General features: G+C 36.7%; 3 protein-coding genes and 1 non-coding gene across 6 annotated transcripts in view; 3 read left to right on the top strand and 1 right to left on the bottom strand.

The window, feature by feature from the left end:
- The window catches only part of LOC111496490 (ubiquinone biosynthesis protein COQ4 homolog, mitochondrial), a 5,441-nt gene extending 1,894 nt beyond the window's left edge, over positions 1–3,547 (top strand). The window contains exons 2-5 of one of the 3 annotated variants that reach the window (XM_023146943.1): positions 24–238; positions 1,017–1,509; positions 1,694–1,805; positions 3,352–3,547. In XM_023146943.1, coding sequence (XP_023002711.1) covers positions 59–238; positions 1,017–1,509; positions 1,694–1,713 — 693 coding nt within the window. In that variant the 5' untranslated portion in view covers positions 24–58 and the 3' untranslated portion in view covers positions 1,714–1,805; positions 3,352–3,547. Of the gene's footprint in view, positions 1–23; positions 239–1,016; positions 1,538–1,693; positions 1,806–3,351 lie in introns of those variants that run through there. The other 2 variants (XM_023146945.1, XM_023146946.1) reach the window with 2 other exon arrangements.
- On the top strand, positions 1,514–5,935 carry LOC111496486 (cytochrome P450 78A5-like). Its single transcript, XM_023146940.1, has 4 exons — positions 1,514–1,805; positions 3,352–3,437; positions 4,125–5,160; positions 5,265–5,935. The coding sequence occupies exons 1-4, from the start codon at positions 1,761–1,763 to the stop codon at positions 5,877–5,879; spliced, it is 1,782 nt and encodes a 593-aa protein (XP_023002708.1). The 5' UTR covers positions 1,514–1,760; the 3' UTR covers positions 5,880–5,935.
- A 2,789-nt stretch (positions 5,936–8,724) lies between these two features.
- On the top strand, positions 8,725–11,037 carry LOC111496489 (probable UDP-arabinopyranose mutase 2). Its single transcript, XM_023146942.1, has 4 exons — positions 8,725–9,247; positions 9,961–10,211; positions 10,302–10,470; positions 10,557–11,037. The coding sequence occupies exons 1-4, from the start codon at positions 8,924–8,926 to the stop codon at positions 10,872–10,874; spliced, it is 1,062 nt and encodes a 353-aa protein (XP_023002710.1). The 5' UTR covers positions 8,725–8,923; the 3' UTR covers positions 10,875–11,037.
- Positions 11,038–11,734: 697 nt separating this feature from the next.
- On the bottom strand, positions 11,735–11,806 carry TRNAD-GUC. Its single transcript has one exon. It is a non-coding gene; the product is annotated as a tRNA-Asp (tRNA).
- Positions 11,807–12,069: the final 263 nt, after the last annotated feature.

Raw genomic sequence — 12,069 nt, 5'->3', positions numbered from 1 at the left:
CCCCCCCCCCCCCCTCATTACAGCAAACAGAAAAAAAAAAAAAAAGGTACTGTTGGATATGGTAGGTGTACGTATCCAGCTAAATAAATGGCAGCAAGCAGCTGTTGCATTTGGTTCAGCAGTAGGTGCCTTGCTTGATCCACGCCGAGCAGATCTAATAGCAGCTCTTGGGGAGACAACCGGAAAGCCAGCATTTGAAAGAGTCCTCGAGAGGATGAAAAGAAGTGCTGAAGGCAGAGTAAGCTCTTAATTTTGTAATACTATGTTTAATATTTCCACGTTTCATCTTCCTTCGTGGTTTGCAAGTCTTTTCTCATGGAATAAAAATGAAAAACCTAATATGCTTATATTTAATAAGATGAAGAATACAAAAGGAATAGAATCGTTATCTTGTTTAACTGATGGAATTGCTTTTATTTGATTGCTGCAGAAACAACTTGGTTTAGTTTTTCTTCTTTAAATTCATTTTTGAGAATGAATTGGGACTTGTAATTTATTGAGTTGATGTTCTTGTGTATTCCTATTGGATAATGTAATTGGCTGAGAAGCTCATGCATTACTTTCTTCCCCTCCCCATCAAGGCTTCCTTTCCTCTCTTGGAAACAAAAACATGAAACACTAGTTTAACCGAAGTGTTGGTATTGGAAATGCTCTAGAACACATGATATGGAGCAATGCAACTAAGTTGGAACCTGCAATTTACCATTTCAAATGAATATTTTAGTTTCTTTTATTTCATGCTCTTGCCTGGTTAAATTGTTTCATTTTTTCCATTTGGCTAATATGGAAGGCATCGACATTTCAAATTTATTGAGAGTTCGTCATTTTGGCTGAGTTATTTCCTTTCCGTCATGTTACTTGTCCCAAATGAACTTTATCATGATGTTCCAGTTTCAGCTTGCTAAATTTATTTTTCATATGTTGTATGACTAGAATCTCTTGAAATTCCTTGGTACCATGCATGGGCTTTCGTGAGTCGTCTATTTGAATATGAAACAAAACAAATTTCTTCTCAGGCAGTGTTGTTGGAGCGACCACGTGTTTTATCATCAGAAGTTGGGGATGCGTGGGACCTTCCATCCAACACATTTGGCGCTGCATATGCCAATTTTATGGGTTCCAGGAACTTTTCTCCAGATGACCGGCCTCCTGTTCGATTCATGGATACTGACGAACTGGAATATGTTGCCATGCGAGCTCGCGAGGTTCATGACTTTTGGCACACGCTTTTTGGTCTTCCCACCAACTTGATTGGTGAGTCGGCATTGAAGGTTATTGAATTTGAGCAAATGCACCTCCCAATGTGCATGCTGTCCGTTTTGGGAGGCACAGCAAGGTTCAATGATAAACAGAGAAATTTGTTCTTCCAGCACTACTTCCCTTGGGCCATCCGTGCTGGCATGCGGTGCAATGATCTCATGTGCGTATACTATGAGCGACACTTCCACGAGGATTTGGATGACGTGCGGGCGAAATGGGGAATAATTCCTGCACCTCCATCTCCAAAAGTTAACGTTTCTTGATAAGTAAGATGAAGGTGTTAAATCAACCAGAACCCGCCCATATCTTGTCTTCTTGCAACTTGCTACCTTACACTTTACATAATTACCTTTTTGCTCCTAGCGTTGCATTGCGATTTGGAACTACTTACGTGTCTGAACTGTTTTGGGTCTTAAATCTTGTCTTTCAATAGGTCTCATTGATAATCTATAGCAAAGTATGGGAATACGGCCCCAACCAGCTCATCACCGTCCATCTCCATGCTGACTTCGTTCATGGATGCCACGAAATATTCTCCTGATAAGGTATGTAACAGACAGTCATTATTAACTTTAGACGATCCGACGTCATACATTTTTCATTGAGCAAGTTTATTTGATAAGCTTGAGCCCATTATCTCAGCCGTAAATGTAGAGAATACTTGCAGGGTTGTAGTAATGAGTATCCATTCTATTTAGGGAAAAAAAAAAATACCATTTGCTATATATTACGACCCAAATTGAATTTTATTAATGTAAACTATATTATAATTTCTTAAAAGTATCTAGTTGAGATTGAAGAAAGGTTAAAACGAACATGCATAAATTCAGGGTTGTGTTCTTCACCATAGTTCATTATAATTTTCATATGATTAGGCCTCTCTTTCTCAAAAAAAGGAAAAGGAAGCCTCTCTTTATTCTACTTCTATAAAAGGTACGATCCTTTGTTGCACTTCTCTATAAAAAAAGTCTCTTTAACTCACTAAAAGACATCCCTCTCCATCGGTTTAAACAACATATTCCCATTGGATTAGTCAGTCCTGACATTTTGTTTGGTCCATACTAAAATCTTACTGATGGTGGGATATGGTAACACAGAACCCTATACTTTTCATTATAAAATCAATAAACTTGGAAAGGGTGGAATATTTTGGGAAAGTATTTTTGGGTCTATAACAACTAGGAATCACATTTCTCTTGGGAGAAAAAAAAAAAAAAATGCTAACTCTCTCTCTTTCTAGTACACTTCTATCTAAGAAGTATATATATATTTTTTGGAAGAATTTCACCATTACAATAAAATAGTTCCATACCATTATAGTCATGTCAGAATCATTAAAAATAACTTAAAGGTCCAAAAATATTATAATATTACAGGAGGGAGTATATAATACAAGTAATAGAAAGGTTTATCTCTTCTAAGTTTAGCAACCTTCCCTAATAGACATGTTTCTTCTTATTCTCTCTTCAAACAGTCTTCCCTTTAGAAAGATATCCCATCCCATCTACAGAAGCACACTCCCCCTTCTATAAAGTTTAGGTACTTTTGGAGATATTATAATTAAATCAATGTCTAGGAGAGAAAAATATAACATGCAATATCAGATTTGGTGGCATTGTTGATGACAAAGGTAGGCCAAATAGCATAATGGATCTCTAGTCCCAGTTGGGGAAGAGAAAAAGATTGGGATTCTGTCCTGAGAGTGAGACATGGAAGAAACAAGGAAGTAGGGCGGCGCCGTAATGGGAATTGTGTGTGACAGTGTAAATGTAAGTAGTGGCCACACTGCCCACTGTATTTATTTCCACTGATCGTACAAATAATCTATTACTTATTTACTCTCTTCTGAGATAATCTGTCGAAGTGTCTCTGTTCTGTTCCCACGCTTGTGTTTTCTTTGTATATATATATATATATATATATATATATATATCTATTCCGTAACCTGTCTTTATTTTATCCTTGTTTTTGTACCATGTGTTAAGGTTATGTTGAGATCAAAGTATTGTTTAGTCTGTCCACTTTGATTATGGTATCATACTGCAAGTTCTTGAGTTTTGGGATTTACTGGTTGTGCGATATTCTAAACAGGTGGACAGGTGCTTGTTTGATGCTTGTTTGGGGGAGGGATTTTCTCTCTTAGAACATTGTTCGGCTACACATCTACTTGCCTGTAGGTATCTCTCTTCACACCCTATTAAAATTCTTGAACATTAATTGACTACAGATAATACTTTGTTGTGTTGTATATATATTTCTTCTTATATAGACGAGTTTTAGTTTTTCATTTTCGTAACTTATGATATCTATTCTTAGTTTCTATGAGTGGGAAATCTTGCAAAATTACTAAAGATTCTATATTTGAGACATGCTTTACGAACCGTCATAAAATTTAAATTTAAAGAATTATTCAATAAAAAGACAATCATTCAACATCTTCCTATCAATCAAAAAGCTTCCATGTCAAATCGCTAATCCCTCCAAATTTCTATTTTTGTGTAGAATAATAAAAAGCCAAGGACATCGTATTTTTTGTATTTCATTTTAAGTGGGAAAGTTGATGAATTAGTTGATTATTTTTTTTTTTACAAAATTTAAGTAGTTCAATACTAAAAATAAATATTTGAAATGATGAATATATAATTGAAACATGTAAACCTATTGAGAATCAAAAACTATAATTTAAAAGCTTACACTACAAATTTGAGAATCAAAAACTAAATTTAATAATAAATTAAAAAAAATATATAAAACTCTCTCTCTCTTTCTTTCTCTCCCAATTATTTTAACCTTGGTTAATTTATTTTTCTAACCATAGTTAAAAATCCGTTTCTATTTAACCCCTCTCCCACTCTCATTTCCAGCCGTCTCCTTCTCTTCTACTTGGCGCCAAACCAGACTCAACCAACCATGTCATCACCAAACGTCCAAACCTTTCTCCATTTCCCTTCTTCCATTTCCCAAAGCTTCCCAGCCCTTCTCTCAGCGCTGCTTCTTCTCTCCATTTTCGCCTTCTTCCTTCACCCCGGCGGCCTCGCTTGGGCTCTTTCCAAGTCCAAAACCGCCGCCTCTGCCGCCATCCCGGGCCCCTCCGGCTTCCCATTCATCGGTCTCCTCCATGTCTTCACTCTCTCAAAAACCCCTCACAAAGCCCTCTCTGCACTTTCCAATAAATTCAAAGCACACCCTTTAATGGCCTTCTCTATTGGCCTAACCAACTTCGTCATTTCAAGCCACCCGGATTTTGCCAAGGAAATTCTCAATAGCGCTTCCTTTGCTGATAGGCCTGTGAAGGAATCTGCTTATGAACTTCTCTTCCACAGAGCTATGGGGTTTGCTCCTTATGGTGAGTATTGGAGGAATTTGAGAAGGATTTCAGCTACTTACATGTTTAGTCCTAAGAGAATAGGTGCATTTGAAGGGTTTAGAAGGGAACTTGGAGGGAAAATGATAAGGGAAGTTGAGAAATCCATGGCTTTGAATGGGGAAGTTAGAGTTAAGGAGATTCTTCATTTTGGGTCTTTGAATAATGTTATGATGACTGTTTTTGGTAAGTGTTATGAGTTTAGTGGATTGGTGAAGGATGGGGTTGAGCTTGAGGAACTGGTGAGTGAAGGGTATGAATTGCTTGGGATTTTCAATTGGAGTGATCATTTTCCCTTTCTGGGTTGGCTGGATTTACAAGGTGTGAGGAAAAGATGTAGGTGTTTGGCTTCTAAAGTGAATGTTTTTGTGGGAAAAATCATTGACGAACATAGAATTAGGAGGAAAGTTAAGCTACATCACGAACACGAAGAACACGAACAAGAACAAGAACATAATCGAGACTTTGTTGATGTCCTACTTGATTTAGAGAAAGATGACAAGCTCTCAGATTCCGACATGATTGCTGTTCTTTGGGTATGTCCTTTTCCTGTTCTTGCTCCATTTTTTTCATCAATTTAGGCGCTAACTTATGTGTAAAGCAATTCATTTCATGACTTTTTCTATCAAATTTTGGACAGGAAATGATTTTTCGAGGAACAGACACAGTGGCAATACTGTTGGAATGGATCATAGCACGAATGGTTCTACACCCAGAAATCCAGACCAAAGCTCAAAACGAAATCGATTCAGTAATTGGCAAAAGATCCAAACCCATTTCAGATTCTGATATCCCAAATCTTCCATTTCTTCAATCCATTGTCAAAGAGTGTTTAAGATTGCACCCACCAGGGCCACTTCTATCATGGGCTAGGCTCGCAGTCAACGACGTGGACGTCGGCGGGAGGCTGATTCCTGCCGGGACGACGGCGATGGTGAACATGTGGGCAATAACACACAACGAAAAGGTTTGGTCAGAGGCTGAGAAGTTCGAGCCAAATAGGTTCATGGAAGAGGAAGTGAGTGTTATGGGAAGCGATTTGAGATTGGCTCCATTTGGTGCAGGGAGAAGAGTATGCCCTGGAAAAGCCATGGGATTGGCCACTGTTCATCTCTGGTTGGCTCAGTTTCTTCAAGCTTTCAAATGGGTTCCTTCTGAAAAGGGCATTAATGGCGTTGACTTGTCAGAATGTCTCAAACTCTCTTTGGAAATGCAAACTCCATTGATTTGCAGAGCTATCCCTAGGGTTTGCTAACATCAAATTAGTTTCATTTTTAGTAATGGGTTTGTGTTGTTTTTGCTGATCTTGTTCAAAAAAAAAAAAAAGGAGTTTCTTTTGAAATGGGGAAGGAGAGGATAGAACTTTCCCCTCTGTGTGGTAGCTTAGTTAGGATTTTTCGAGATTCGTATGGGCTTATAATTTTAATTCGTTGAGATATACCACTCATAACGATTATATTATAGGTTCGAGTCCTAATATCTTCACTTGATATATGACAATCGAAGTCTCTTAATCTAGCAACGTGGAATCAAATAGTTGCCATTACCCTTTAGTGACATCTCCTACGCTCTTGCAGCATGCCCTTCGAGTAATATGACTTTCATAATATACCAAACAACTAAGCGAACATCTTTAAACATGTTCATGAAAGTGATGAATCCTACTCAAACAAAGCTTTTCAACTTAGTAATTTAATTATATTATTCATACTAAACTATATATTATCTCATACATTTATCCATTTAATATCATCACATGAACCATATGCTATATTTAAATGCATGTCACATCAACTTTATATAATATGCATCAAGTTTGCCACTTTTTTACATTAACTTTGCTCTATTTTGAATATTGTTTATTTATTATTATAGTAAATAAGTTGCAAATTTAAATTCTTAGAAATTACATGGGTAGAACTTCAAGTTGTAATTAAATATTGGTTTAGTAGACATGACCGGACATATAAATAATATAAATAAGAAAATAGCTAATAAATAAATAAATAAAAATATATATATATATATTCTGTCTTTTTGGCTGTCTTGATTTTGGGCCTATTGGGCTTAATGCATTATTGGGCCATTTGATATATGGGCCCAAAACGCTTCGAAACTTGTGGGCTATTTTCGTAAATAACCATCCTTTTTGTTTTCAATTGTTTAAAATTGGAATGGCTATTTAAAATATGGTCAATATATCTTAATTGCTCATTTAAGCGCAAGTTGACTAAATTAATTATAAAAAAAAACTTTAGTTGACTTAAGTAAACCATTTAATTATGTTTTTAAGAAGGGATTAATCCTCGTATTTATGGATTGAGTTCGGTATTTATGGGTTGTGTAATGACCTACATCCCCTACAACATGGTAACATAAGTCATATAATATAGAACTGCTCCAGCAAGCATGCTTAACTATGGAGTTTCTATTGAGTCACTGAAAAGAAAAGTACACTTTGTTAGTATAGGGAGTAACGACTTTCAAAATTTTAAAACTTTTTTTAATCATCATATCCTCATGATCGCTCACATTTAGACGTGGTCTCGGTTTATTCACGTACCCCTCATTTACTCGGGTATAATAAATTGGGTTGGATCGAAGTGAGACATTTTTTAAATCCAATTAAATTGTTCTAATTATAATTTTTTTTCTCGACCAAAACAACCATGGACCATGATTAATGCCTTAAAACCTTTATTTTTCTTTCTAATTGCCATGTGTTAAGGATTTAACCTTATTCTTAAACAAGTTTTGGATGCTATGGCCCAATGGAAGATTGTCTAATTGATTTTTTTGGTACAATATATATTTTTTTAAAAATATTTTATTGCATTTAATGAGAAAATTTGTTCATACATTAGCAACCAAATTATGGGTAAATTATAAATTAGCCCCAACTTGGGGACTTCCATGCAATTCCTCCTTTCTAGTATTAGTGGTTGTTTGAAAATTACAAAAATAATCCAAAATAAAAATTAATTTTATTGTTTAGTGGGCCTTATGTGACTAATAATTGAATAATATAAACAAGATAAAAGACATAATCTAGCATGATCCAAAATTAAAAGGTGTAATACAATTATATATCATATTTTATTGGATACGAAGTTGAAAATTCAATGTTCTTTTTGAGTCCGAGCTCACTACTAGCTGACATTATCCGATTTTGTCTGTTACATATTGTCTTCAGCCTTACGGTTTTTAAAACGTTCCCTCTCCACCCAATGTGGCAATCCATCCCCCTTGAGAAATATCTCATCTAACCAATATGCGATTTCACAATCCACTATAGTTGATGACCCAATATCTTCACTGGCACACTGCCTGATGTCTAAGTCTGATATAGCCAAAGCCACCGCTAACAAATATTGTTTATTTTGGCCCGTTATGTATTGTCGTTAGTCTTACGGTTTTTAAAAGAAATGTTTCAGAGAGATTTTTGCACCTTTATAAGGAATGTTTTGTTTCTCTCTCCGATCGTTATGTGATTTCATAATCCACCCCCCTTGGAGACCCAATGTCAGGTGGTGTCTGGTTCTTATACCATTTATAACAATTCAAGTCTACCACTAACAGATATTGTCTGCTTTAGCTCGTTACGTATCGTCGTCAACCTTACAATTTTTGAAACAAGGCAACTAGGGAGAGATTTTCATACTCTAATAAAAAATGTTTCGTTTATCTCTTTAACCGACGTGGGATCTCACACCGCCACAACTATTTGGTAAGAAAAAAAAGGGGGAAAAATAGATAAAGAAGAATAGAAGGGCATATGGGCAATTATGGAATTGGTGAAGGGTTGTTTTGAAAAGAATAAAGAAACGTAAAAGGTGGGAGGAAAGTTGGCGCGTTGAAGGGGGGGGGGGCGGTCTAAAATTCCATTAGAACGTGAAGCCTTTGTCCCTTTCTGGCTGGCTGCGGCTGCGGTAACGTTGTCCGACACGTTCTTTCCTTAGCTGTTTTTTTTTTTTTCTTTTAATTATTTTTTTAATTAAGGCAGTTTTAGCTGTCACAAGAATTGTCAACATAATTGACTTCCTCACATACCTCCGTTCCCATTTCCAATTTCAATTTTATAATTATTTCAAATTTTCGTAACAAATTTTAAAAAATTAATTAATTTTTTTCTCGACAGATCCAGATCCAGAAAACCCGATTATCCAAATGGCCCAACAACAATCTCAAATCTCTCTCTCTATATATATATAATCGTCGTCTCCGTTCTCTTCGCTCCAAGTCTAATCCGAGTCTTCTCTTCTCTGATTGAAGCTTCTGCAACTCTGAAATTGGTTAACAATGGCGGAAGCTTCGGTAAAACCCACTCCCCTTTTGAAAGATGAACTCGATATCGTCATTCCTACTATCCGGAACCTCGATTTCTTGGAGATGTGGAGACCGTTCTTCGAGCAATACCATTTGATCATCGTTCAAGATGGTGATCCTTCGAAGACCATCAAGGTCCCTGAAGGATTCGACTATGAACTCTATAATCGGAACGATATCAATCGGATTCTTGGTCCGAAGGCCTCTTGCATTTCGTTTAAGGATTCTGCTTGTCGATGCTTTGGATATATGGTTTCCAAGAAGAAGTACATCTACACAATCGACGATGATTGCTTTGTAAGATCTACTTGATTTTGCTAGTTGACTTTCGTTTATGAGATTTCTTTTGCTACTTGTTGATGGCCATTGTTTATGAGATCTAACTGTTTGTGGAATTGCCTTGACTTGATTTTGGTTTGTTTTTTGATTTTCTTGTTCTGAGTTCTGGCTTGTGTGGTTTAATCCATATTGTTCTTGCAAATTATGAACAGATATTGGATTTGTATTTGTTAGTGGAGGAACAGATCTTGTGGAAATGCTTGTTTGTTTGAAGAACTTCTCCTTTTCTTGAGAATTATAGCTTTCTTTCAATGAGTCCTATATTGTGAGATCCTACGTCCGTTGAAGAGGAGTACGAAACACCCTATAAGGGTGGGAAAACCTCTCCCTAGAGGACATGTTTTAAAAACCTATCCCAAAGAGGATAATATTTGCTAGCGGGTAGGCTTGTGCCGTTACACATACAGTCCCTTTACGTTTTGGTCAATGATATCAAAAAGGTGCAGGGGTACCGTAACCAACCAGCTTAAGCTTTTGAGTTTAATAGTTGTTTAGCGGATGATTCGACCTTCTACGACCATCGAGTTTACTTATAAATGTTACTGATGCTATGTAGTTGAGAATGAGAAGTCCTTTTTACCGATATAGTGAATATGGGAGGATTTTGATTCGTTTTCATATTTACAAAGATGATCAAATTTTGATGGATTCTTGTAAATGTGTCGTTGCAGGTTGCGAAGGACCCGTCGAACAAGGATATCAACGCGCTCGAGCAGCACATAAAGAACCTTCTATCACCAGCCACACCAAATTTCTTCAACACTCTGTATGATCCATATAGAGAAGGTGCAGATTTTGTCCGTGGATACCCTTTCAGTCTTCGTGAGGGTGTCCCCACCGCAGTTTCTCATGGACTTTGGCTTAACATTCCTGACTACGATGCTCCAACGCAGCTCGTCAAGCCTCGTGAAAGGAACTCTAGGTCAGTGTGATTCCTGACGTGCTTCGCTTCGTTTTTAGACTCGAATTCCATGCTTGCTTTATTGAGATGTTCTCTGTAAACCTCGTTTAGGTATGTAGATGCAGTGTTGACAATTCCCAAGGGAACCTTGTTTCCCATGTGTGGAATGAATCTCGGATTCAACCGTGAACTGATCGGACCTGCTATGTATTTTGGACTCATGGGAGACGGTCAGCCGATAGGACGATACGACGACATGTGGGCTGGTTGGTGTGTGAAGGTATGTATATAAGCGCTCCGCCCAAACGACCCTTTGACTCGTGTTGATCTAAGAATATATTGGTTGATGAACTTGTTGTGTTTCAGGTGATTTGTGACCATATGGGGTGGGGAGTTAAGACAGGACTGCCTTACATATGGCACAGCAAAGCCAGCAACCCATTCACCAACCTGAGAAAGGAGTACAAAGGGATCTTCTGGCAAGAAGATCTGATCCCGTTCTTCCAATCGGTCGTCCTCCCGAAAGAATGCACGACAGTTCAGAAATGCTACATCGAACTGTCGAAGCTAGTGAAGGAGAAGCTTGGCCCCATCGATCCCTACTTCGTTAAGCTCTCCGAGGCAATGGTCACTTGGATTGAAGCTTGGGATGAGCTCAACCCTGCTGGAGAGGACTCCAAGTAGATTTCATGACTCTTTTGCTATCTTTTTCCCCTTCAGCATAATTTAAAGCTTAGAATGTTTGCTGTGTTATTTGTTTTTGTGTATCCTTTCCTTGCCAAACATTGAATTGAGATCAATAACATGGGATGCCCCTAATCGAATAGTGTATCGGGTATTAGACGTTGGTGCCACGTGCCACTTTTTTATAGGTTGAGAATATGTCATAGACTCATGGGTCAATTTCTGATCGCTTGAGAATGTGTCACGTGTCAGGTTCTAATAGGTTGAGAATATATCATAGACTTCTGGGTCAATTTCTAGTAGCTCGAGAATATGTCACAGACTCTTGGGGGTCAATTTCTAATACCGCTTCTAATAGGTTGAGAATATGTCATAGACTTTTGGGTCAATTTCTAATAGCTCGAGAATATGTCACAGACTCTTAGGTCAATTTCTAATAGCTTGAGAATATGTCACAGACTCTTAGGTCAATTTCTAATACCGCTTCTAATAGGTTGAGAATATGTCACATGGGTCAATTTCTAATAGCTCGAAAATATGTTACAGACTCGTGGATCAATTTTTAATAGTTCAAGAATATGTCACAAGACTCTTGAGTCAATTTTTGATAGCTCAAGAATATGTTTAGCTTTTAGTGTTCAAGAATAAATTAATTGTGCCCGGAAATTGATTTTTTTATTAAAAAAATATTAGTTTAAATATATGTAATTTTATAATTTTATTGATTAAATCTCTAAACTACAATAAAAAAATCAATTGAAGAAAAAGAACACTCAAAACCATGTCTGAAATATAGCAAATATGGAAATAAAATAAACCAAAATTGGATGAAATTAAAATGAAGCGTGAAAAAGAGAATTCGCCGTTGCCGGGGATCGAACCCGGGTCACCCGCGTGACAGGCGGGAATACTTACCACTATACTACAACGACATGTTTGAACAAGGTTCGAATTTTAAGTTATTAATTCATATTTACAGTTTTATTTAATTTTAAAATCAAATTTTCTATACACCCTTTCAAAATAATTGCTGATTAGAGTTAAAAATTTTCTAAGCCAACGTGGATAAATTAAAATTTTAAAAATTAATGGTCGGATTTACTCGTTAACTAAAAAGCATAGCAAATTTTAAAAAAAAAATATACGAATATTTATTTTTAGTAATTTATTAATTGAAAAAATCGCGTGTAATAAA

Source organism: Cucurbita maxima, unplaced genomic scaffold, assembly GCF_002738345.1.
Source record: "Cucurbita maxima cultivar Rimu unplaced genomic scaffold, Cmax_1.0 Cma_Scf00022, whole genome shotgun sequence".
Taxonomy (NCBI): domain Eukaryota; kingdom Viridiplantae; phylum Streptophyta; class Magnoliopsida; order Cucurbitales; family Cucurbitaceae; genus Cucurbita; species Cucurbita maxima.
This window is presented reverse-complemented; position numbering and strand designations above follow the sequence as displayed.

Coding starts and splice junctions, on each gene's coding strand:
- LOC111496486 (XM_023146940.1), top strand. CDS start 1,761: ATGCTGACTTCGTTCATGGATGCCACGAAATATTCTCCTGATAAG. Junction 1,806..3,351: donor CGAAATATTCTCCTGATAAG/GTATGTAACAGA, acceptor TATTCTAAACAG/GTGGACAGGTGCTTGTTTGA. Junction 3,438..4,124: donor ACACATCTACTTGCCTGTAG/GTATCTCTCTTC, acceptor TCTCATTTCCAG/CCGTCTCCTTCTCTTCTACT.
- LOC111496489 (XM_023146942.1), top strand. CDS start 8,924: ATGGCGGAAGCTTCGGTAAAACCCACTCCCCTTTTGAAAGATGAACTC. Junction 9,248..9,960: donor CAATCGACGATGATTGCTTT/GTAAGATCTACT, acceptor GTGTCGTTGCAG/GTTGCGAAGGACCCGTCGAA. Junction 10,212..10,301: donor CCTCGTGAAAGGAACTCTAG/GTCAGTGTGATT, acceptor AACCTCGTTTAG/GTATGTAGATGCAGTGTTGA.